Below are 25,917 nucleotides of genomic sequence, written 5' to 3'. Positions count from 1 at the left end.
CGGTGCCGGTGCGGGCGGGCTCCCTGCCGGCGGGGGCGGCCGCGGGGAGGTCAGGGCTGCGGGCGGAGCGGTTCCGGGTCGGCGGCGGGAGCCAAGATGGAGCCCGCGGGGCGCGCGGGGCCGCGCTGAGGGAGCGGCCGGGCCGGGCCGGGCCGAGCCGAGCCGGCGCCATGTCGCTGGGCGAGTACGAGCGGCACTGCGACTCCATCAGCTCCGACTTCGGCAGCGAGTCCTCGGGCCGGGCCGGCTCCCGCGGCGGCGGCGTCGCGCCGGGCGAGCAGGAGGAGCTGCACTACATCCCCATCCGCATCCTGGGCCGCGGCGCCTTCGGCGAGGCCACCCTGTACCGCCGCACCGAGGTAGGCCGGCGGCGGGCCCCTCCTGCCCCCTTCCTCCTCCTCCTCCTCCTCCTCCTCCTGCTGCTCCTCTTCCTCCCCTGCCCCCGAGGAAGGCCCCGCGGGTGCGGGGGGGGGGGGCCCGGGGCTCCCCGCGCGCCCCCTGCTCGGCCCCGTAGGGTGTCGCAGGGAGACGCCGCGGCGGTGCAGACGCTAATAGATTGCTCGTTTCTCTGCGTTTTCTTCCAGTCACAGAGGACATGGGGGCACCTCATACAGGTAACTCTCGCGCGGAACCGTAACTTTAGCGTAAGCGGACGGAGCTGGCCGAAAAGCCGGGCCTCCCGCGGCTCCCAGGTCACGCCGTGCTGCCCGGCCCGGCCCTCATCGTGCTTCAGAGTGCCCGGCTCAGAAAAGCGCTGGTCCTGGCTCCCGGGGAGCTCTTGGGGGCTCTCTGGGGGACGCCAGCCCCGAGGTCCCCTTAGGAATTCACTCCAAGCGTGTCTAAAGGCATGGGTGGGCCCAGCAGGGGCAAGCCAAACTTGGTCTCGTTCCCTTGCAGTTTTTTAGGAATACGTGGGTGCTTGTATGGCTAGGGATCTCGTACAACATCCTGTAAATAGAGGGTTGGAATGGTAGTATTGCCCTTTCATCGAGCCACAGTATGTTTGGTCTTCACTGAAACAAAACAAACTCTGCATCCCTTCCCTGGAATACTTGTTCCCTTTTTCAAAAGGAGTGCCAGCCAGCTAGAAAAACGGCTTCAGGCCGCTACTCCTAGCAATAAGTAGAAAAACTCGGAGCTTATTGTTGTGAAGAATCTTTGTCTGAAACCTTTAAGAGGCAGGAAAGCCTGTTTGCCTTTCCTGAAATTTTAATTTCCTGCCACAAAGGCACATGTTGTTCTCTTCGGAGTAGTGTGTTTTTAATTAAAAGATGTTTTTGTGTTTCAGGATGACTCACTTGTAGTGTGGAAGGAGGTGGACCTGACCCGTCTGTCAGAAAAGGAGCGTCGTGATGCTTTGAATGAAATCGTTATCCTTGCTCTGTTGCAGCATGAGAACATCATTGCGTACTACAATCACTTCATGGATAACACCACGTTGCTGATTGAGCTGGAGTACTGTAATGGTGAGATCCCTGCTCCCACTTACAAACAGGAGGCTGCTACGTTTCTGAGTTACCCTCCTACAGAGCCTGCAGGGAGTATTGCTGGGGTATCCCTGGGGGAGTGGAGGAATGGAGGTGAATTCTGCTGCGTAGCTCTGGAAGAAGAGATTGAGAATCCTTCTGTGTCTCAGGTGCACAAGAAAAGCCCAGTAGTTAGCGCAGGCATTTCAGGCAGTAAATGGTTTCTTGCATGTTCTGAGTAGCTGGTGCAGTGGGGGTAGTGGGTTACTGCTGGCGTACGCTTCTAACGTGCCTTCCTTCCCTCTTGTAGGAGGGCGGTGGGAAGAGACTGTGGGGATATTTGGGCCTCTCTGCCAGTACAGAGCGGGGCTGGTTTTCAGCAGTGTTGCTTAAGCAGACCCCTTCATTTGGCAATCATAAATCAAAGCTTGAAAATCTGTTGGCACACCATGATCAGGACTTTTTCCCGTCTTACGCTGTCAGCTTCTATGCTTAATAATAAAAAAATAGTAAAAATCCAGTCCTTCTGGCGTTGGAGAAAACTTCCAGGTTTCATCCGAGAGCAGATCAGATGGTGTCATTTGGAGTTTGCAGGGTAAACAGTCCCAGCTGGGGAGCTGGAAGGACTTGATGTGAGGGTCTGAGCTGCCCTTAGACAGCTGGAAGAAGAGGTAATATTCAGCCGATACCCCTGGAACAGGGAACCTACCCAGGCCTGCAGCCTGCTTCCTACTGGGGCGCGTGGGACAGCGCACCTGGCCAGCTGTCCTGTGCATGCTCGGGGTTACCCTAAGCCTCGGGTTGTCAGCAGAAGCTTTTTCTGATGGCAAAGACTGCCGACGTGGTGTCATCACCTTACACAGACAGCTTCCGCTGGGGGTGGGGAGGATGGCAGACCAGTCAAACACCCTGGCTGACACATTGGCCAAAGCTGGTTTTGCCTCTCGAGATCACAGAATCCTCTAGGTTGGAAGAGACCTCCAAGATCACTGCGTTTTGTTATGCAGGGTGGACTCGAATGCAAGAGTAGGGATTCTTTAGCTCTTTGATTTAGGAGTACTCTGTGGGTTATTTCCCTGCCCCAAAATGACTGCACGCTTGGGGCCATTATAAATTCGCTGGAGGACATGGAGAGAGGGTGTGTGGTTCTGGTGCCTGTACGTGTGTGTCAGTGTTTCTAAACTGCTTGCTTTACCCTGGGACAATAACCAAGAGATGAGTATATAGCCTGCATTACCTGAATATGTCCGAGTGGTACAGAAGTAGGGACATGAGAAAGAGGTTATCATGTTTGCCAAGGGTTGCTCTTAATAGTTTTATCTGCCACAGTATGCATTTCTGTTTGTTACAGTGTTCAAGCCCAAGATAATTTGTGATTCGTAAAGTAAGGCTGGACTAGTTGCACTTCTCAGAATCCAAAAATATAGCAGGGACAAAAAGTATAGCTAAATATCCAGAGTTTTTACTGTTTGATTAACACTTTTTTTTTTTTCTGGAGATCTGGGAAAGCCTTTCAGATCCAGGTAGATATTAGCCCCATTTTACAGGTGAGAAAGCTGAATTACTGACCTCTGTACAGTTCTGTCTGTATATAGTGGTGCCAGAAGACTCGGATTGATCATGGAAATAACATAATTGAATACATCTGAACGAGATTTGGGAAGAAGTATTCTATAAAACATCTGTTGAAGAGAGAACAGTCTCAAAATTTAGATGTGATTAGATGAAACAAAAAAAGAAAGTAATTTGGTTTTCTTTCAGTATGTGTGCATAGAGGTATTGATTATCTGAATCAAGAGCTAATTCGTCTCCTTGTGTAGGTTTTTGGTGATGTAGTACTTGGTGTGCTACACTTTGGCTCAGAAAAGCAGAAAAAAGATGAAAAAAAATCAGATGAGGAACAGAAGTTGCTAAAAAACTGTAGTCTGAATCACAAGGAAAGAGGTTCATGAGAAGAGGCAGCAGCAAATACTTTGGTTAAATTGTGAATGTGAAGAGTCATTCGTAGATCATTTACAAGCGTGAACATAAGGCTGGAAAAAAAGCATGTTGGAAGATTATAGCTAGGCAGAACGAGAAGAAATTATGCAAAGTGGATCTTAACCAGAATATCAGAAAAATCTTCTTAATGTGGAAGTGCTGAAAGTCCCTCAAGGAGGCAGAGGAGCCATTGCCACCCTTTCTGGACTTCTACAACTTGACAGACCGGTGGAAGATACGCAGCAGGAAGCTGCTTTGTATTGTCCCCGTGGGAATGGGCAAGGGCCTGGTGTTCTGTTACTGGTAGGATGTAATATACAGTAATGGGGAAATGGAATAGCAACAGGATATGACCAGAGATTTGGGATTTACTGGTAAGATGCTAATCTGGCAGGGAGTCTCACTGCCTACAGCACCCTGCATCATTTCTTGTAGCTCTCCTTGATTTTTCAGTCTTCTGTCTTGAAGCTGTGAGGTGCCCCGAGGAAGCTGTGTTTGCTGCCTTCAGGCTTCTGTGGCTCGCGCTGCTGTTGTCAACGCTTTGCGACTTCTTCATCGATCTATTTGGCAGCGCAGATGGAGAGGCAGGTCAGAGCTGGGCAGTACGTGGGGAAAGGCAATAATTTGTGTTTTCAGAGACTTGTGACTTGTGTTGTTTTGGTGCTTCTTTTTAATATACTATCTTTTTTTTTTTCCTGCTGAGCAGGACAAAGTCTCGCATGATTTGATGTACAGGTTCTAGATGTCTGCATATCCCAAGAAGCGCTGACAGGTTGGAAAAAAAACCATAGGGACTGCTAGCCTACCTTAGTGATTCACTTTTCAGAGTATTGAATGGTGGTGTTAGAAAAAGAATCGCCTCTGCTTAAGCTTAGGTATGCTAGTGAAGTTCTTAGGTGGAAGAAGAACTTAGTTTTGTGAGTGCCTGACCAGTTGAAGTGCAGAGTAAGGAGGCAGAGCTGTACTGATTCATCGGATCTCTTGTGGGTTTTGAGCATTTCCAGCAGTAGCTAGCGGAGTAACTGCTGCCATTAACTAAGATGGTCCTTTCTGTCTTTCTCACTCACTTATAATTACAGGAGGGAACCTCTACGATAAGATCCTGCGGCAGAAAGACAAGTTATTTGAAGAAGAGGTAATTTGGACTGGTTTGAGGGAGCGGTGGGGTTTGCTTAATGTTCTGGGCATCTGGCTGGTTATATGAGTGTGCTACTTTTTTTTTCCCTCCTATATTGCTCTTAGAAATTTTCTGTATAAATCTGGGGGCTGCCATCCTTCCTCTCTTATTAAGTATTGCAGATATTTATCAGAACTATCAGGACTATCAGAAACTTTTTTATTTTCATTTTTGGCTGTCTCTAGACGGCATAAATTTCCAAGGGAGGAAAAATTAAATAGCTCAACTGACTTTGGTCACCTTATCATCTTGGCTAAAATTTCACTTTCAAATCTTTATTCATGGTTGGCACTGTTTGTCTCTTAACCATTTTCTATTTTTCAGAGTTGTTACTTTGAACCTGTCTCACCATGGTTTGTTGTTTTGTTTTTTTTTTTGTCCTATTTCTTTTGTTTCTTTTTTCTATACATATTTTCTGCTGTCTGCTTCCACCTCATGATGGAGATAGTTGATGATTACACTTATCTTATATAAAGCATTTTAAGGCCTTCTGACTCATGGTGAATATTGAATGGTCACAGTTCAAATTCCAGAGACCCCAGCTGTAGATCTTTGCCATGTGATCAGTAGCAGTCATTTCTAATTCTTTTTTTTTTTTTTTATTGAACTCAGTGATGTTTATCAGGTCAGGCACTGTGAATTACACTAGACCAAGCCACATTTTGGAATATCTTTTCAGAAATTTCCATAACAGGAAATTCTCAAGGGAATGACACATTTTCATATTCCTTAAAGAGAATCTAAATGGTATGGTCAGGTCTTCTTGCTGTGCCTCTCTGTGTCAGGGATGTTGGGATTTTTTGTTTGTTTGTTTTTGAGCCTCCCTGTTATTCTTACTTTTGCAGATGGTGCTTTGGTATCTCTTTCAAATTGCCTCAGCTGTGAGCTGCATTCACCGAGCAGGAATTCTTCACAGGTAAGTGCGGCATGGAGTAAAGCTGAGGTAATGATCTCATCTTGCCATTCCTGGATGTAAGTTACTCCTTTGAGTAACCTTTGCTTCTGTGTTTAAAGGAAACAGTTTCTCTGTTCAGAGCATAGCTGGACTGTTTAGATGCTAAATATCACTTCTGTAAAGACTTTTTTATTGGGGTAGAAACAGTAATGTAATAAACATGGAAGAAGTCTTTTATTTGAAAATGGAATGCTTGTCTTTGCACTTCTGTGAACGAGGAGTTAATCCATATGGGAATGGAATAATTTGGCCATTTATTGCCACAGCACATAAACGATGTTTGCTAAAGTGGGTAGGAAGAACAGTTACTGCTGGCACTTCCCACCTGCTCCACAAGTAATAGCTTCAGACTGTCGCGTACATCCTTATGTAGTTCCTGGAGGGTGAGGAGGGTGAAGACTTTGCATTGGTGCTTTGCTATAAGATCACGCGGGTGAAGGTTTGTCCCAAATTTGGCTAAATCCCATGTGTTTGGCCTGTTATTTAAGGAAGTAATGATAGCTTGTTAGCAGGTAGTGGTAATTTAGACACTGACTCTGAGATTTTGATGAGGAGCTAGTTAGCTTTTCCTGTTTGGAAGGGGTAAATTTCATTGCTTATGGGTGCTCCACGAGTGCCCAGTGCATGGGCAGAGTGAGGAAGCTGTGGGGGTCTGGGAGTACCGCACACAGACAGCCCTTTCCAGCAAGGCTGGGTTGCGTGCTGCACAACGTCTTTCTGTGACCGTGTGAGGACGTGTTCTTTGAGACAGCATCCTTGCTGCTGCCATTCTCAATCTCGTAATTAGCAAGTCTTGATAACGAAGAGTTGGTACCTTACACTCCACAAAGCAGTGCCTATGCTTTTGGCCTAAAGCAGATGTCGTGTCTGTCCTGCTTTGCTGTAATTTCCTGCTTATCACCTCTGGTGCCCATCTTCACAGCAGGGATCGTGGTCTAGGAACATGCGTGGCCCCAAATCCTTCCCTAACAATGAATTGAACGGTTATTTAAATGTTTGCAGTGATTTCCTTCTGCTGCAGACATTGTCAGAGTGACCCAGGACTTTGCGATGCCCCAAGTGGATGAATGCAAAGTGCTGCTTTACTTGGTGTTGTCCTGATCTGCACTGGGAAGTTGTTGATGGTACGTTAGGAAAAGGGGGTGTTAAGAAGCATCGGCCATGGGAAGCATATCATGCTGTGGGGGCTTCCTCTCTGTATTGATCTGTGAATCTACGTATAAGCTATTCCCTCTAGGACAAAATGTTTTCAATGAGTTTTGGTGTTCCACATTTTTGTGGCCATCAGACTTGATCTTTGGGGTATAGTACATCATGCTGTAATTATAGAGCTGTTCCTGAGGTGTGAGGTAGAGGGATGTTATGCTTAAGATCTAGAGTGACATCTGTTTCGCACCTCGTGTGTGTGTGTTTTTATTTGCACACCTACATACATACATGTTTTTAAGTGAGCTCAGAGACACCTGGCTTGGGTCCTTTTATTAAAGCAGGGAAAATAAGACTTGTTCAATGGTCTTCAACTGAGAAGAGACTGAGAGGAGGAAAAGAACCATCTTTGCTCATGGCTTTTATGTAGGTGTCTGAAAGCCTGAACCTTTTAGACTGTGTTGTGTTTTGTGGGTAACTCCAGTTACTGCCCCAGTACCTGGGGTCAGATTGCTGCTGGTGTGAGAGCCTGCTGTTAGAGCAGAAGTTACCTCATGGGGAGGGGGAGTATGTGGAAAACTATGAAATCTGGAAGTATATTTTTAACGTCTGCATTTTTCTGTCTCCTTTCAGAGATATAAAGACATTAAATATCTTCCTAACCAAGGCAAACCTGATTAAACTGGGAGACTATGGGTTGGCGAAGAAGCTGAACTCTGAGTACTCCATGGCTGAGACCGTGAGTATCTGCTGCCTTCTGTGCAGAACCCAGCGGGTTTTGTTGTTTTCCCTTTCATCTCTGCATGCCTTGCAGAAGACCAGGAATGCTGAACTTTCTTGCTGCTTGTATTCCGTTTTTCCTTCTCCTCTCTACCTAACTTATCTCACTGACATGGGCAGATTTGCTGATGTGTTGCAGCCTACAGTTATCCTTGCTCCCAGGTTATCTTTTGGAGGTCTGTCTGCAAAGCAACAGCAGACTAAAGATAAGTGACACTGTGGGCTTGGAATTGTACCAGAGCCAGCATAACTATGTTAGAGAGCACTCTTCTTCTTTCCCTGGTACCTAGTATGGGAGTTCCAAAGGTGAATCTTCATAAGATGAAGGTGATGGTATCTGAGGGCACACAGCAGCATAGTCACATCAGTAAACTCTCCCTCAGTGCTCGTTAAGCCCATCTTAGCAAGTTAAGTTAACCTGGTCATGCTGCCGTGCTAACGGGGATTTTTGCCTCAGCTGGGTCTGAGATTGCTTGGCTGTGTTTGCCTGAGATTGCACCGTGCCTCCTATCTCTCTAATATTTAGACTCTGAACTGAATTACAAAGAAGCAAGATAGGCACGTGTGCTTCTTATGGTAACGAGATAGTTAGCATAGTTTATTAGTAATGCTCTTGGGGGGGGGGGAGGGAGACAAAGCTTGCACAGGAGATTAATTCTACCAGAAGGCTGTCAAGTTTGGCTTAGTTCCAGACCCTTCCAGAAAGCAGTTTCACAGCCAGAGTTATGAAACAGGATAAGCTGTGTTGCAGGTACCTGAAAGGCTCAGCTTAGATTTCTCAGCTCCGTTAATTTCTGTGTTGAGCACTGGGCTTGGAAAGGAAGGTATTGTCTGGAATTCCTATCTGCTAAAGGCTTTAATTACAGTTTAGGATGCAAGCCAGGTTGCATTTCCCTTTACCAGGCCTTATAATTGGACTTAACGCAAGCTATCTGTGTTCTGTTAGGATGTGCAGTTAAACACTTGCCAACTTCCTTCCAGAATATGAACGTTATTGTGCAGTCAGACGGTAAATGGGAACTCAGGGCTACTGCATAAAGCACTTCCTAAGCTGGGCTATAGCAAAACCATTTCTGTCGCATCACATTTTTCATGGCTTTCTGGCTCTCAGAGGAACTGTCATCTGTGCTATAAATTTCCTGGTGTTTTTTTTTACCTGTGTTATGTATGTTTATCTACGCCTATGAGCTTTTTATCCCCCTCCTTCTTCACTAATGAAAGATTTTGAAGTAAATACTTTCAACCATCTTTCTGTTTATGTTGTTGGTGCTGTAGGCTGGCTCTTCGATTTGTGATGTAATGACCAATGGAGTCGGGAAGTTATATGTTGCAAAATGAGTGCAAACCAGTTATTGTTACTGTTTTTCATTACAAAGTTTGTAATTGTAACGGTCAAATTATGATTTTATAAAATTTTTATGTCTTTATGATTTTGTGAAACACATACATGCTGCTTACTAACTGATCATTTTTAACTTATCCCCCCTTTCTCCCAGTTACCAGGAAAGATACAGAAAAACATCTTGCACGTTTTTTAAGCACAGGACAGTGTAGGTGCAGTGTCCTAGTTCTCCCTATGCTATTCCAGCTAGCTGGGTTTCTAACCCTTCCTGTGGCTAGGACTCGTGCAGCTCTGTAGCTGTCATGCTGTGTAAAAGGAAATGGAAGGTAGGCGACAGATTCGGAATGTGCCCGTTAGGTGTCAGGTGTACTATTAGAGTCTAATGAAAGCCACAGCCTTTGTAATCCTTGGAGCTTTGCTCAGAGAGTTGAAGAGGGCAACTATAAATATTTCGTCCTCTCTTAAATTCTGTCTTTTTCACTTTAGTTCACTGTCTGCTTGCTTGCTAGGAAATGAGCTCCATTCGTGACAGCTTCACTCTTACACCTTTTGTCACGCTCTTTCTATATCTCCTGATTGTGACTTTGAGCTCTGCCACTATTTCTGTTGTAGCTGGAAGGGCTTCTCTGTTCTCTAAGTGCTGGGTTTTTGGATTTGGGGCATTTTTGGATTTACTTAAACCAATTGTTCAGGAAAGCGCACTTCTGAAGTGGAAGTCTTTCAGGTAGGACCCAAGCCAGCTTTCTAGATACTGACCCCAAAGTAACTTTGGTCAAAGACAGTGGTCTCTATCCCTGCAGTGCCTTATGATCAGAGAGGCTCCATAGGCATGGGCTGGCATCTCTGCAAGATCCCTTTTCATCAACCTCTTGTCGTGGTTTCTGTGTATCTGGTCAGTACAGGAATCCCTGTTTGCCTTTAAATACCTCTCATTGCCTGTATATGTAAGAGAGGGGCAAGTCCTTGCCGTGTTGTCGTGACTGCTGCTCCACTGAGAACTATGTGCCACATCAGAATCTGAGCACAAGTGTCTAGGAGCTTCTAAGAAACGCAGGCCCAGGGTTGTGGATGAGAAGGGAAGAAACGTGCTTGTTCCCATCCCTCCAGCACGTGTTGGTGGGGTGAGTCACCTGTGTCACTAGTGCTGTGTGTCAGGGCTGTGCTGAGCCCTGATGCTCGTGGGCCTGTGTGATCAGGATGGATGCAGAGCTTCAGAATTGAAAGATGCTGGATTGTTTATGATTTTCAAATGTCCTTTTTTTTTTTTTCTAGCTGGTGGGAACTCCTTACTACATGTCCCCAGAACTCTGCCAGGGTGTGAAGTACAACTTCAAATCAGATATCTGGGCTGTGGGCTGTGTCATCTTTGAGCTTCTTACTTTGAAGAGGACCTTTGATGCTACTGTAAGTCTGCAAACCAGGATGGACTGAATAACCTTGTTTTTATCACCCTGTGTTATACACTTGTTTTTTTTTTTGTTGTTGTTTAAATCTGCTGATTAAGAAAACAGTGGCTTGGGATTGCCAACAACAGCCAGAGATTGTCTGCAAGATTTCCTCTACCCTGCACTCCAGGTGCCTCTGTGGCCTCTGCCACACCCCCCCTTGTCTGCAGCTCTGGGTTTACCAGATGCAGAATGTAAACGGTGCTAATTTGTATCCTGGTTGTGAGTGAAACATCCGTTTCTCCACAAGGGGGAAGTTTGTGATTGTGTAGGGCTGGCTGTTTGTTTGTTTTTCCGAAGCGTTACTAGCTATGAATTTTCTGTGCAACATTCTGTAGGGAAAACTTCCTGCCTTCAAGTTTCATAGGATTTAGTCCTGTTGCCCTTTCCCAAAGTTTGGGTGCAAGAGAAGAGTGGTCAGGCTGGCAGGGAAACGGTAAAAGGGAGCATTGCTGGCTGGAATATGTGATTTGCCTGCTTGTGGCATGAGGTGGGAAAAGCTGCAGGCTGACATAGTGTATGATTCTGTAGCTCTTAGTCATGGGAAAATACGTCATTTTCTGACTTCCACTCATCACGGCTACTGAGCGAGCAGTGACTGTGCCGCTGTGTGGTGTTTTAATGGCAATATGCTATGTAGGAGCTTGCATGCAGAGGGGAATCTGTCCTCCTTCCGCTGTCAGGGGATTTGGTGAAAAATTGGATGTTGCCACCAAGTCCTAGCTATCGGGGTACCATTCCTGCAGGAATTATCAGGATTCTGGAGAACCTCCTAGGTGGGGAGGAAGAGGGATGTGTTCTGATCAGAGAACTGATGGTTTCTGGTTTTGTTTGTTTGTTTTTTTGCCTAGAATCCCTTGAACCTTTGTGTGAAGATTGTACAGGGGAATCGCGCCATGGAGGTTGATTCCACTGTCTATTCTCGGGAGTTAATCCAGATGGTGCATTCCTGCCTTGATCAGGTTGGTGAAATACTTCTTAATTTTCAGAAACCGCTGCCCAGCTTCCTAAGCCACGCAGTTCAGGTGTGAAGGGGAATGATGTGCCTGTTTCAGCATGAGGGCTGTTGATACAGGGCGATTTCTATGAGGCCTGAGGCATCGCTAAGGTTGGGCTTCCTCCGGTTCTATAAGAGCATCATCTCAAGCTGCCTTTCAGTCCTGCAGGCTCTGGAGGGATGCTGATTTTGCTCTGATTACAATTATCGTACAGGCTGGCAGAAGCAATTATTTTCTCACGCAGTGTTGTGGAGATGAGAGCATCATCTCAGCACAGCCGCTTAAGGTTCTGGCTTTTTGACTGTAACTCTGGGTTTCTGTAGAGATTCAATTTTTTGGAAGCAAACATAGTATTGATACCTTCAGAGTGGGGAAGTCTGTACTGCACATGCCTGGCATTTATCCCTATTCGTTCCGAATATCTGACCAGTTCCTTTCCCTTCTGAAAGGAGCCAGGGAAGAAGGTCCGTGCAACCTTGGACCAAGGTTCAGTCATCACGGTAGGTGATGAGCGTTCCCTAGAGAATGACTTGTTGCTCACCTCTTTCAGGATCCAGAGAAAAGACCTACTGCAGATGAACTGCTGGAACAGCCCATCCTCAGCAAGCGGAGGAGGTAACGGGATGGATGGTGTTGCCTGAAACCTGGACAAGCCGGGTGGCAGAAAGGGGTTGTGCAGACCAGTAGCATTTACCATTTTGAAGCAAAGTTCTTAAGTTAATTTGGCCTGATGCGAGGCAGTTGTCGAAGTACATTTCATCTCTTTAGGAAAAAAGTGCATTTTTTCTGTCTTGTTTCCTCATCAATCCTTGTCTGGTTGGTACGTGAGAGGTCTCTGCACCCTTTGTCTCAGAAGCTGTTGTACTGAGAACCTTGAGGCCCTTTCTGACAGTCCTTTGAGGAACGCTGGTTCTTGCTCTTCAAGTCCCTGAATGGAGTGTTAGACTTAGGTCCTCACATGCTCATTGAAAAAGGCCTTTCATAATATATGTCTTGTACAGTGTAGACACTTGCACTTTTTTTCCCGTCCCTCCTTTTTCCTGAGCATGGAGTTGCATGGAAAGTGGTCCGTTTTAGCTTAGTTTGACAACCAGCCTGCACACACTGTCTGTTTATGAATGGTGGAACAGAATTATGGACTGTTTGAATCCCACTTTGGTTGCCTGGAGGGCATAAAGGCTTAGTCCTTTATGCTGAGATTGGTGACCACCAAGTAGCAAAGTTTGAGTTTTGTCTTGCTGCGTGTACTATATAAACATAAATCCCAAATCCTGATAATATGTAGTCTTTTAAGATCATTCTAATGCAATATAAGTATTGGTTGGTCAAGTTCTGGTAATTATCTAGTTTGTCCTCTGCACTCCTGGAAGTTTGTTAGCTTTAATGGCACATTACTTCTGCCCTACTTCGTGTATTACTAGGAGGTGGCAATAAGCTGCCGCGTTTCCTCCAAGAGGGAGCAGCATTTTATAGGAGAGGAAAGCAGACTGTGTATGCTGCTCGTCAGTAAATTGCTTTGGGAGATGTGTTGCTGTTTCCTAAAATGTATTTTGTCCTTTGGCAGGGAGATGGAAGAGAAAGTCACACTGCTTAATGGGCCAAATAAGCGACCGAGGTAATTATTTGGGCATATGTTTGAAAGGAAGTCGGGATAGAACAGCTCCCCAGAGAGGAACTTTGCCGAGAGTGTTAGTCTGTGGCAACCTTAATGGGATGGTGTTGTTTAGAAGATCCCTAAATGCTAGGAATTTGACAAATTTGTTATGTGGTTGTTGTCCCACATTTTACTCTGCCTTTTATATCTTGCCTCTATGTATGGCTGGCTTCTTACCTCAGCAGGTCCCACACAGCTGTAATCTGCCCTACTGCGGATGTAGTCATCACAGCCCACATATCTGAGGCTGTAATGTAAATCCCTCCTTTCAGGCAGATTTCCTTGAGCAGGAGAAATATAACTGTCTGAATGTTGGCTATGAAATGAATATGAATATCTTTCATAAAACTGGATATGTGCAGAGGTTCTATCCAGTCCCCAACAGGACTGTAAGCGGGGTTGCTCCATGAAGCAGATAGTTTCTGTGACATGTAAAGCTGCATACATGTGACATATATCTCTTGAATTATCAGATAGTACTTCCAAGTTTATCAGGAAAAAAAGGTCAAATTCTACCCGAGCACTTTAGGTGAGGTTGTTCCAGCTTACGGGTTGCACACAAACTGTTTACTTTGATTACAACTTCTTGATTACAACTACTTGATTACAATTGGTTCCTGTCTGCATTGAAGAGTTAAATTTTTCCCTCAGATGGAATGCCTGTAATTTAAAGAGGAGATAGAGGGAATTTATCAGCTTTTGGATGTTTCTGGTTTTTGAGCAAAATTTCGTGACTATTTTTTTCAGAATTGAGAACAAGTCCATGGCCACTCACTGAAAGCCCGGGTGTTTGCTTTTTTTTATGACCTCAGTTGGACTGTAGGTTTCCTGTAATGCTCACTGGAACCTATTTTCTCTTCTGCTCTGAGACATATTTGATTCTGAGCCTGTCTATAGCAGTTGAGGCACCAGAACAAAGAGAGCATTTTGTGGAAATACACACCATGAATGGTTGCAAAGGGCTGCAGCCTGGGCTTTTAGAAACTGGGAGAGAGCAGTAGGAAACTGTGTAATGACAGTGATCTCAAAATCACTAAAAGCGTGTGTGTTTTGTGGGGGGCTCCTTGTGCAGGTCGAGTACCATGAACGAGGCTCCCATTGCAGTGGTGACTTCGCGCACTAGTGAGGTGTATGTTTGGGGGGGCGGGAAGTCCACCCCCCAGAAGCTGGATGCCATCAAAAGTGGCTGCAGCGCACGCCAGGTGTGTGCGGGTAACACTCATTTTGCTGTGGTGACAGTGGAGAAGGAGCTCTACACCTGGGTGGTAAGTGAGAGGAACTGCAGGAAGGGGGTAGCGGGGAGGGGGAGAGTCCTGATCCACCGCTCACCACTCATGGTAGAATCAGATGGAAGCGCGGCATGGAAAAGGAGAAATTTGATGGCAGTGGGCACTGCTGGAGGCCATCTGCTTCGACACTGACCCAAGTCTCAGTCTCCCAAGACAAACGTGGTTTTGGGTGAAGTTTTCCATCGTGCCAGGAGGTGTATTGGAGATTGTGCACTTGAGGATTGTCGGTGGTGGGCCCGTAGGCCCAGACACAGAGCTAAACATCTCTTCTTCACCTTCCTGACTACTAGAAATGCAGTGGAGGATTTGTATCTGTTGACTTGTATATTTTTGAGGAACGTTTTTCAAGATCAGGAGGGTTGGGATGGGTGGCTTCACTGTAATAGAGATGTCATCTGTGAAGCAACTTATTGATGAAACCAGAGCTGTCTTGTACGAAACAACTCTGCTTTTTATTATGAGTAGAAATTCTGCAGTAGCTTAAAGTGAACGAAGTGGTGGCATCTAATGCATTTAAAACAACTGAGCTCAGTCTTGGACTGAGATGGTCAGTGACGTGGAGGTACTCTGCATCTCCAGGTTTACACAGGCTTTTGCAGTGATGATACAGAATATGTTAAGACAGACCAGAAAATTCTAGTAGATGGGTAAGAGAAGAAAGATCCAAACAGGAAGAGAACAATTTAGTGTCACTTGATGGATGTTCCTACAAGAATGGCCATTGAAAACTTTGAGCTGGTTATTAATTTTCTATTTTCAGCTTCAACACTACTCAAAGTTGTTGTTTTGATTTTTTTTTTTTCTTTTTCTCTGTAGACTTGGTAGATCTGGCCACTTTGGTGACATTTGTTTAATGTTACAGGTTTCTTTGCAGCCATTAGAATTTAGAAACGTAGATTAAAAAGCTGAAGGATGAATTGCAGTCCTGCAGCAGAGAAGTGGATTCTGTAGCCTGGCAGATGAGAATAGGATTCCTCACCTCTGCTTGAACCCACCAGCTGCTGTCCTGACACCACATTAGTCATTAGTGCACAACTGCCTGAAAATTTGTGCTGCTGTTTAAAATGTTGCCTGCTGTTATTGCACATAGCTAGCAGTCTCTTCCCTAGAGTAGTTAACGCTTTCTCTTGCTCTTTGCTGTCTTCTGTTGTTCCTTGGAGGTGTTGTGATTATTGGCACCTTCTCTGGAGCTGTGGATGCTTACCAGATGCTTTTGTCTTGCAGAATATGCAGGGGGGCACCAAGCTGCACGGGCAGCTGGGGCATGGAGACAGAGCGTCCTACCGACAGCCAAAGCACGTGGAGAAGCTTCAAGGAAAAGCCATCCGCCAGGTGTCCTGCGGAGATGATTTCACAGTCTGCATCACAGGTGAGAGCTGGGAGGGGACCGCCATCCCCTCGCTTTGCTCTGCTGTGGGCTTGTTTGCTTTCACAGTAAGATGAGGAGAAAAGGAGAAAATTCCACGTGTTACCTGCCCTGCAGTTTTGTAGAGCACAGATGCAGTAGTGGAGATAGATGAATGTTATTGTACAGGGGAAAATGTTGACTCCCAAGAAGTCTGAGTGTATTTTTTTTCCAAAGGATGCACCCCTATTTGGTGATGAAGATGGGTGTTGAGCACAGCTCCTCATGGCCATGCAGAGTCCTTGCTCTTAATGCTATGGATGTTGCCTCCACACATACTCTGTATTAAAGGCAGGGGGGCCTGAATCCGAGATGGCATATGTGTTTGAAACTCTTTTTGGAATGTGTGGGTGAAAAAGCCCCCCAATGATGAAAGAAGAGTTGTATCCAAGATTTGCTATTTAATTCAGAAAGCTTGAGATACCAACTAGTCATTTTCCAGCTTACTTTGCCAGTGCTGGGAAAGCCCAGGCTTGACAGGGCTGAGCTCAGGTGCTCAGTGTGCTGGAGGAGTGATTTAGGGAGCCACATGTCAATTTGTGGGTTTCTGTAACAGAAAGTGGCAGGTTCTGCCTGAGGGTTTGTTTTTTGACACTGGTGGCCTGAAAACGGTGCGGGTTGTAGTGCATGGTCATCCATCCTGCTGTCGTCAAGAAAAGACTCCATAGCTTCCTGCTGACATTATTCTGCACAAAAAACGAGGGTGGTAACAGAAAATAGGTTGCTCTGGCCATGTCCTAAGAGGTTAATGCACGGCCTAATACAAGCTCTGTGTGCTGACTGAGCTTCTGTTGCCTCCTGCAGATGAGGGCCAGGTGTATGCCTTTGGCTCAGACTATTACGGATGCATTGGCGTTGACAAGGCTCATGGCTCTGAAGTACTCGAGCCCCTGCAGCTGGACTTCTTCCTTACCAACCCCGTGGAGCAGGTCTCGTGTGGAGATAACCACGTGGCGGTGCTGACCAGGAACAGAGAAGTTTACACGTGGGGCTGTGGGGAGTACGGTAAGGTGTTTCCCTGGAACATAAAGGCGCTGCTCCAGACAGCAGCTTGGCACAGGTGTGCAGTGCTGGGCCTGGTGAGGGCTGTCTGATGTGCTGGGGGACAAAGAACATTGTTTCTTTGGGACTTTCTTTCCCAAATGAACGGGAAATCCTTGTGGATAGGGCAGTCATTGTGTGAGCGGGGTTAGATTGCCTTCAGGACTGGCAGGCAGCGATGTGTATAGGGGGCAGGTTTCTAGTTCTGACGGGAGATTTAGAACCAGGGAGAGACCATACCAGTTCTTACGGGTGGGTACCTTCTGAGGCCATTTCTAACCGGTCTGTTTTCACTGATGCAGGGCGCTTGGGCTTGGATTCAGAAGAAGATCACTACACACCTCAGAAGGTAGAGCTCCTGAGACTGCTCCTTCCCAAAATCTGCATGGGCATAACTCCAAATTAGTTGCTGTTCAGAAATATTAGCTGCCTGAGGCTCGGGCATGTTTCGTTTGTTTGTTTTTGAGGTATCGTAGAGTTTGCAAGGGTTTTACCTTCACTTCATTTTGCTTCATTTGTCCCCAGAGATCATGGCAAAGGGATGTGCTTCTTCCAAACTAGCCAGTATGATGACTTAGAGCTGATCTCCAAGCTGAAACTGGAAATGCTGAACTTAGTATTTTAGAAATCATAGTAGGAAGTACTAAATTGTGTGCCTCAGGTCTGTACAGGAAACTCACAGCACTGCAAACAACTGTGAGTCTTTGAATTTCACATAATATGAGTTCAATAAGATGAGTTCAAAGTAAAAACCCTCTTGAAACACAGTGCAAGAGATAATCGAGGTAAGCTAACCCGCTGAGGGTTAGAAACCAGGAAAGGTGTGCCTGGTAGCCAAATATCTGCAGCCACACAGTGTCATACCCAGCCCTGCTTGCCTTCTGGGTCTGGTGCTCGCAGACCCCAGCTGGCTGGGATGCCTCTCCACCACACTTCTGGTTCCTCTGCTGGCTTAGAGGTGTCTGCACACAAGGTCAAGAATGCCTTGAATTTCTGCACTGCTACCAGCGCTTCAGTACGCTACAAACTTTAAGATGCTCTTAGACTTTTATTCAAAGCAACAGAATTAGGGGCTGTTAGTGCTCAGACTATCGGAACAACTGCTTTCCAACCCAGTATGTTTTTTCACTGCTGGCTTCTGTGTAGTAGGTGTTGGCATTTTGATTTTCTCAGGATGTGTTTCTTCCGCACAGGTGGATGTTCCAAAGACTTTGACCATTGTGTCCGTTCACTGTGGCTGCGATGGGACCTTCCTGCTCACCCAGACAGGCAAAGTGTTGGCGTGCGGACTCAATGAGTTCAACAAGCTGGGCCTGAATCAGTGCACATCGGGGATAATTAACCATGATGTAAGCGCATTTGGGACCCGACTTCAGCATCCAGCAGTCAGTAGTGTATAGGGAAATTAAGGTCTTGTGACAGTTCATTAGATTAGTGCCAATTTGTTAGTTCCAGTAAAAGACAATGGGTGCTGGTACTGGGGGGAGAGGCAAATTGTTCCTCAGCTTCCTGTCTGCCGTGTGGGCTTGTGCCAGATCTGAGGTAGTGAAACAGGTAGTGAGCTGCTCCAGGGGAGCTTTGGACAGGTTCCATGTCACTCATGAAGTTTCCCATACCTGCGTTGGGACTGTCTAGGTTAATGTGGTCTGCCAAGACCTGCTTGAGTAGGTCTTAGCTGGCGAATGCGTGGTCCTTCACCCTGTGCTCACCCTTCTGTCCGTTCTCAGACGTACTGTGAGGTGCCCTATGCTACTTCGCTTACCCTGGCCAAGCAGCTCTCCTTCTACAAGATCCGAACCATTTCTCCAGGGAAGACGCACACAGCTTCCATTGATGGTGAGCCACATGCGTTAAGGAATGAATACCGGTTGCCTGTTCCTTTATATCACCTTTGCCCTTGCAGCCTGGCTTCTCTTGGTGAAGCAGTGCTATCAATGCTATGATTGCCAGCCCTTTGACACTGAAGGTTATGTTCTTGGTAGTGGGGCTCGTGCCTACTCCAGGAACCAAGCATATCTGTTTCTCAGCTGAAGCAGAAGCATCAGCTGCTGGATTAACCCTCCATTTTCTGTTTTTCTTCTTTTAAGAAAAAAAAAATGGGGGGAGAATTATGGGATATCCATTATCCTTTGGGATAGTGGAGGAATCGTTTATGACTGGTGTCACCTGGGCAAAGCCTAACTCAGTCAGAGGTTTGCGAGGAGTCCCAGTCCTCAGCATCAGAACAGGGGAGCAAAGGGAGAAGGAACTGGGGCGGTGTTCCCAGGCTGCAGCCGTCCCTCTCGGCTGGCACCGTTCCCTCCCAGCCTGGCTGGCTTCTCAGCAGAGACCTTCCTGGTCGTGGGCTGTTGCTGCTAGCTCTCTGCGTGCATGGCTGCTTCCACGTCGGGCCCTCGCTGTGACTGTCTCCTCGTTCCTCCTCTCAGAGCGAGGCCGCCTGCTGACCTTCGGCTCCAACAAGTGCGGACAGCTTGGTGTTGGGGACTATAAGAAGCACCTGGGAATTAACCTGCTGGCAGGCCCCCTGGGGGGTAAGCAGGTGATCAGGGTTTCATGCGGCGATGAATTCACCATAGCTGCTACTGACGGTGAGTGGGTCTTTACGAGGTTGCGGTGGGGTCTTTGGGACTAGATCTGCAGGGTGGTTAACGGGCTCCCACTGTGCGTTTCCTGGGCCACCTCCACAGCAATGCTCTGAAATAAAAAAAAGAAATCTTCCTAGGCTGGGACTGTCTGTGACCCGGCTCTGCGTTGTCCTGGTGCAGCAGCAAGCATTTTCTATCCCTTGGGCTGCAGAGTGCTGGCTTGGAGGCTGCCTCTTAGATTTGTTGTCAGTTTGTCCTCCCATTGGCAAAACGGAGCTGGTAGATCAAATGCTTTGGGACAGCAGTTACAGCAGAGGGGCTGTGATCCCTGTAACGATTACAGGCTGATAGGGAGCAAGTGAATCGAGTCTCCCGAATTTCTCTCTCCTCAGACAACCATATCTTCGCCTGGGGTAACGGAGGGAATGGGCGCCTGGCGATGACACCGACTGAGAGAGCACATGGCTCGGATATCTGCACCTCGTGGCCTCGGCCAATATTTGGATCGTTGCATCACGTTCCAGACCTGTCATGCCGCGGCTGGCATACCATCATCGTGGTTGGTAAGTGTAGGTTTGGGATGAAATCTGGGGGGTCTTGGTTATGATGATGTGTTGCTTGCCAGGGCTAGACTCTAAAACCTGCCTGGGGACGGGCCAGGTGGCTTTGGGGAAATGTGCCATGCTGCCCGGAGCTCTAGGTCTTAAACACCGCCCTTGTTGTGTGCTGTTTGCAGGAGTTCCTTTGCTTTCTTTATGGCTCTCTAACTGAAATGATGTTTGTTCCCCCTGCAGAAAAGGTATTGAACTCTAAAACCATCCGCTCCAACAGCAGCGGCCTGTCCATCGGTACTGGTGAGTAACCTGCCCCGGGGAGCTGCGTTTTAAGTTACTTTGGTGGTCAGCTTGGTTCCGCAGCTCCGTGTTAGAAAGGCCTCACGGAAGAGCTCAGAGGGAGGAAAAGTAATTGCTGCTCTGCATTGGAGAGGAAGGCCCAAAGCTGGGGGGAAGGAGAGAAGTGAAGCAGAGGAGGAAGTACATGGATGCAGCGAGGCCTTTGGAGCTGAGAATCTTTGATTCGACCAGAAAAAGCTGAGAGGAATTTGCTGAAGGGAGCTGATAAGAGAAGGGGCGTTATGTGCCAGCTGCTGTGGAGATGAAGTCCCGCTCCTTGGACCTGTGGGAGGGCTGGGGCCAAGACGCTGCAAAAGACCGCTGTGCACAGGCCCTTCTGGGGAGGCCTGCAGGGAGTGGTAGGAGATAAGCAGCTACTGAGGGAGATGCCACCAGCACGTACTCTCGCTATGGCTTTGCAGCCCTAATTTTTGCATCTTCTCTGCTCCAAATTGGGTTTGGCACCAGAGGAGCAGCTGGGGTGGGAAAATGTAAAGTTGTCGCTGTTGTTTGCTAGTGACTCAGAGCTGCACAACTGGAGGAGGAGAGGAAGAGGAAAACGAACGTGAAGCAGAGACCCCGGATCCCAGCGGAGGCTTTCGGGGAACCATGGAAGCAGACCGGGGGATGGGGGGCTGGATCAGCACCACAGAAGCCAAGGGAGGCAACAGTGGTGACAGCAGCTCCTGCCCTGGCTGGCTGAGGAAGGTAATGTGGTATCTCAGAAATGTCCTAAAGTGGGGTTTGAGGCTGGTGAAGAGCAAGTGCCCTGCCTGTAGGGCATGCTCAGAAACGTTCTCAGATCTGTGCTGCGTGGGGAGCTTTTTAGGCCTAGCTCCTTTTTTACCACAAGAGGGTACTGGTGCACTGGTTGATTAGGCCAGTAAGGAGAAGGGGAACATACCTAACAGTCCTGCTTTGGTGTATCCAGGAGCTGGAGAATGCCGAATTCATCCCAATGCCTGACAGCCCTTTTCCTATGAGCATGGCGTCTTCAGAGCCTGAGAAGGAGACTCTCCCTTACCAGGAACTTCAAGGACTCAAAGTGGCCCCTGAGGAACCTGCTGGGTTCAACAAGCCAAAAACAGAGCACTGGGTAATGGTATTCAGGTCTTCCGCAGTGAATGCTTAGCCAGAAGCTCTTGGGACCATAAATGGTGGTGTTTGAATTATGGGGAGAGCTGGGAAGAGTTCTTGGATTGGCCTAATTCATCTGGGTGAGGAAAAGAGGGTTGTTGATAAACAGAGACAGTGCTGCAAAGATAACAATTCATGGGGATCTAGGACATGAAGCTGGGCCTTGGTCAAATTGCAAATAATTAGATCAGTTTTATGGAAAAATGCAGTTAATATGATTAAAAAAAGAGAAAAGCAGAAATTGCTGTGAGATAGAAGAGGGACTGACATAAGAAATTGCTGTGAGACCTGTGAGACTACCTTATTCCAGGGGTTTTCTGTCCCAAGAGGAGGTGCAGATCCCAGGCTTAGGGAGAGGGAGGTAGACCAGATGGATTTTGGGGAGGAGAGGACCAGCTTTCCCAGAAGGACGAAGAATGTCACTTTGTACCGATGACATAATGACTGGTAGCTTGCTGACCTGGCTGCTAGAAGTTTGGGAAGTCATAAACTGAGATGGGGTGACATTTCCTCTGCATGGTTTCTTCTCGTGGCTTACAGAAGTGGCCTAAAGGTTCCCTGCCTCCCTCCCAAACCCAGCCTGACTTCCCTTCTTGTCTCTGCAGCCTCCTTGCCTGAGTCCAGCCGTGCCGTGCAGTGAAGGAAAGGCTGTGCCTCCCGCCGCAGGCTGCATGTGCAGCGCTCTGCAGGCAGAGGTGGCGCACCTCCGAGGCCTGGTCTTACAGTGCCTGGATGACCAGAAGAAGCTGCAGCAGGAAACCCTTCGTCTGAGTGCCCAGCTCCAGAGGTTCTGCAGGGGGACAGAGGGAATGCAGCAGGTGAGGACCCACCACCTGGGTGCCCATCCACGCTCAGGACTCGGTACTCTGGTCCTGGGTCCTGTGTAGACTGTGGAGAAGGAAGCAGCTCGAACAGACCCCTCTCTTAAGAGCAGATAGAATAGCGTGCCTGATTCTTGGCTGAGCTGCTGATTCAGCTCTGGTAGTAACAACAAGAACGAAGCCAAGAAGCTGGTTTCTGGTGAGGACATGCCGGTCCTTGAGGGACCTGGGATTCCTCTTTATTTCTGCTGGTGAGAAGGGATAGGCGGTCAGATGTTGTGGAGAGTCACAAATGGCTGTGGGGAACAGCAGTCGTGCCTTGTGCAGCTCCTAGCTTGTTTGCAGCTAGTCCCGGAGCTGTTGAGAGTTGCTGTGTGTTTTGGCAGGTGGAGGTTCATTCCAAAGGAACCCAGACAGCCAAAGAGGAGACGGAAGTGGATCCGAAACCTGACCTGGATTCAGATTCCTGGTGTCTCCTGGGAACGGACTCGTGCCGCTCCAGCCTCTAGTCTCCTGAGCCCACTGGGATCCATCTAACTTCACAGCACACTAACCGAATGCAGAGAGCGGCTTTCCTGGCTTCAGGTCACTCGCAGACAAGGAGCGAGGCCGGAGGCTCCAGAGCAGCACCCACGGACGTTTGATATGAACTAGGAGTGAGTTTGAGAGGGGAAGGGCCCCTGAGCTCTCGGCCAGCTCAGTGATTGAAGCGGCAGCAGCTCCTCTTGTACCTTACCTGTTAACTCTGCACGTGAGGCAGAACGGCCCCGTTACGGCTCCAGTAGCAGCTTGTGGCCCTTTCATTGTTTCACTGCTTCCTGGGAGCTGCCTTTGGGACCCCAGTACTCATCACCGCATCTCTAGGTGAGAGGAGGAGGCGCGTTTTGTACTGAAGCTGGCTGAACCCTAACGCTCGCCACCTTGGCTTTAGGGGGCGAGGGGCTAGGATCCTCTCCCTGCCAGGCAGTAAGGGGAGGCGGCTCCGCTGCGGCGCAGAGGGAGCAGAGAACATCTCATTCTGGAGGCAGTGGGGATCTTGCCGCGAGGGAGATAACGGCAGACAGCGTGTCCCAGGCATCGAGGCGCAGCTTCTGGCCACGAGAAGCTGTGGCCTCTGTCCGGTGGCCTGCACAGACAGAGTTTAAGGGCCTTATTCTGGGTGCCTAGAGCTTTCCAACTTCAGGCAGCGATGAGCGAGTTGGGCGCAGTTTCCGAGAGCTGCGGCAGGGACTGATGAGATGGGATCTCTGGCGCTCGGCTCCAGACCACCTGCTTCCCAACCAGATGACGAGCGTCTGGTCCTCAGACTAAGTGACACGTTTCTTGCTCCAGCTGTCAGCTTGGTTTGGGTGCCAGAGCTGCTGGTTTCTTGGCGTAAGGCTGTAGCTGCTCCCTGCTTGGCTTCTGTTCTGCTCAGCCCCCGATGTGGGTGTGGGAAGAATTGGTATTTTTCCGCTCGATGTTTTGATGAAGCTGGAATGCGTTTTCCTACCCAGAATAGGTCATTAATGCCGTGGTCACAGGATGCAGCCTTCCTCCATGACCACGAATGATCATGTCCCTGTCTGGAATTCACCTTCTTTCTAGAAGCGAGAGGCTTTCCCAAGGCAATTGGCGATGGGAAGAGGCATGGTCTGATGCTCAGGATTTCCTCATTTCCCATTAGAGAATGAGGTAAATTTTATTTCCCGTAAATTTTTTAGCAAGCTGATCTTGAGCTAAGCTGTTGGGATTGGTAGGTTGCCTGGGAGCAGCTAGCCTCCCCCCGCCTGACGGGAAGCCTCTAAGGAATCCTGAGTCCCTCTCACCTTCGCAGTGAGAGCGGGGTTATGATTTCATTAGACTTAAACCATCCCCATCGATGGCACGTCGCTAGAATTGCCTTAGGTCAGTTGGAGTTGGTTACCCTGTCACCTCTCCTAGACGTCCTCCTTTGAGAGACTGTCCTCTGGGAGCCAGCGTTCCCCCTCTCTCTCTAGAGGTGGATGCCGAAGCATTCTGCTTGTAACTTACGCTCCTTAAATACTTCCCCGGTGCCTCTTGCTAGAATCTCGGAGCTAAACCCAGCGCAGTCTCTACGGTGCAGCGTCCAGGGCACGGGCAGTAGTGGCGTGCCCCTCCACTGCCACCAGCGGGGTGGCGGCGGCAGGAGGACAGCCCTGCTGGGAGGTGGCGTGGCTGCGGTGCTCGGTTGCCCTCGGGACTCTGCCCTCCTTCCCCCTCGCGTGCGTCGGAGCCAGTTCTCAGGTTAGGGGCCCAGCTTGAGGGCGGTTGTTGCGTGTGGAAGCGGTGGAGTTGGGCACGCTGCGGCTGTGCCTTGGAGGAGCGAAGAGCTGAGCCTGAGCCGTGTCCAACAAGCAAGCACCAAGCTGATGGGAGTCGCTCTCCTGCAGTGCACTGCTATCCTCATTTCTCAATGCTCTGCAGGTGGGAAGCTAGGTGCACAGACTGGATTCCCCTTGGATCTGGTGGAGGAGCAGGGCCCCCGACAGAGGCTGCCCTGGCCTCCGCAATCTCATATGTGCCTTAGAGGGTTCACGCTATCCAGGTTGTGCCTGTTACAGACCACAGATTTCACACCAGCCAGCTATGCAACCAAAAAAAAAAAAGCAGTTTAAAGCCAGCACCTTTGTCTGGGGCTGAAAACGGAAGGGCAAGTGGGCAGAAGTGCCTTTGAGCAGTTTCCAACCCCTTTGACTTCTCCCCTTCTTGCAGCGCTAGCTCCGTACGTGTCAGTCTCCTGCTAGTATTGCTGCTGAGTTGTTATAGTGGAACACAACTTATGCCTGCTCTGACACTCTGGCTGAAAACTAGTTTGTCGTTGTCTTTTTTTGAAAGGTTAAAGGGTGGAGTGGTTTGGAGTTTCTGTTTAAATAAATGTTTAAACTCATTCTCCCGTGTTCTGATTTTTTTTTTTCAGAGGGGGAAGGGGAAATGCTTCGTATATGATCAGATGGATTCAAGGCATTGTCTGTTGTTTTTTTTTTTCTTAGAGTGCCAAGGGGCTTGCAGGTTCTTTGCTATGGGAAAAAATGTCAGGTTCTGTGTCCCTTCGAAACAAAACAACAACAACAAAAAAAGGCTTTTCTTTGACTGCTGCATCTCCTCCTAGTGACGTCAGGGGGCCTTTGTGTGTGGTTTTTCAGCAGTCTCAGTGCCAAGTGGGAAATGAGTAACAGGAAGAGAGGCTCACAGGGAAGAAGCACCTGTTTCTCTTGAACGGCTTCTACTGAGCATTGCGGTCTGCGAAGGTGAGAACCTGCCTGACACCTGCTCAGCAAACTGCACGCTGTGTTTAACGTCTGGCTCTGGCTTTTTACCAGGGTTTTGAGTAAATTGTGAAATGCCTTAAGAGGGTTTTTAGTAAATTGAGAGGCAGAGCTGCTTTAGAGACTCGGGCACTGGAGAGAATCAGAAAGTGAAAATGCAGCACGTCTCTGAGGGGGATCGTACAGCAGCAGAAGAGGAAACTGAGCCAGCTTGAATAAAATATCCCGAGTGGTATCTGAGTTAATCTACAGTTTCAACCCCAGCATTAGCTGCTTGCCTGTCACGTAAGGGAAGTCTGCAACAGATGGATTTATTTTAACAGTATCCAAAGCCGTGTTGTATGTACCTACCTCAGTGACCATGTGCATTCTGCCGACTTAAAATCCGCTAAACAGTCAAAAAACAGTGCAAGGGAAATGGAGTCAATAGTACAAGACAGGTAGTAGTACTGAATTTCTTAACTACTCTTTAATTCAGTTAAATTTTTCATTAATTCAATAAAGCGGGCATAAATCTTCAAGTTTTTCCCTTTC

The 25,917-nt window shown here is 48.1% G+C and overlaps 1 protein-coding gene across 2 annotated transcripts; it reads left to right on the top strand.

The window, feature by feature from the left end:
* The first annotated feature begins 59 nt into the window (after window positions 1–59).
* Window positions 60–25,004, top strand: NEK9 (NIMA related kinase 9). 2 transcript variants are annotated; one of them, XM_080595545.1, is made up of 23 exons: window positions 60–359; window positions 585–614; window positions 1,289–1,466; window positions 4,526–4,581; window positions 5,469–5,539; window positions 7,358–7,463; window positions 10,119–10,250; window positions 11,143–11,253; window positions 11,840–11,904; window positions 12,854–12,904; window positions 14,016–14,208; window positions 15,457–15,601; window positions 16,442–16,642; window positions 16,981–17,027; window positions 17,872–18,027; window positions 18,406–18,514; window positions 19,105–19,266; window positions 19,656–19,826; window positions 20,058–20,117; window positions 20,674–20,864; window positions 21,088–21,252; window positions 21,899–22,111; window positions 22,501–25,004. In XM_080595545.1, exons 1-23 carry the CDS (start codon window positions 171–173, stop codon window positions 22,621–22,623), a joined length of 2,925 nt encoding a protein of 974 aa, XP_080451671.1. In that variant the 5' UTR covers window positions 60–170; the 3' UTR covers window positions 22,624–25,004. The 2 variants fall into 2 exon arrangements, with proteins under 2 accessions (XP_080451671.1, XP_080451672.1); XM_080595546.1 differs by lacking the exon at window positions 585–614.
* The last annotated feature ends 913 nt before the right edge of the window (window positions 25,005–25,917 follow it).

The sequence above is a fragment of the Anser brachyrhynchus genome, assembly GCF_964034855.1.
Source record: "Anser brachyrhynchus genome assembly, chromosome: 5".
Lineage (NCBI taxonomy): Eukaryota > Metazoa > Chordata > Aves > Anseriformes > Anatidae > Anser > Anser brachyrhynchus.
Note: the sequence above shows the minus strand (reverse complement) of the source record. Positions and strands in the feature narration are given on the sequence as shown.

Coding starts and splice junctions, on each gene's coding strand:
- NEK9 (XM_080595545.1), top strand. CDS start 171: ATGTCGCTGGGCGAGTACGAGCGGCACTGCGACTCCATCAGCTCCGAC. Junction 7,464..10,118: donor AGTACTCCATGGCTGAGACC/GTGAGTATCTGC, acceptor TTTTTTTTCTAG/CTGGTGGGAACTCCTTACTA. Junction 18,515..19,104: donor GCACACAGCTTCCATTGATG/GTGAGCCACATG, acceptor TCCTCCTCTCAG/AGCGAGGCCGCCTGCTGACC.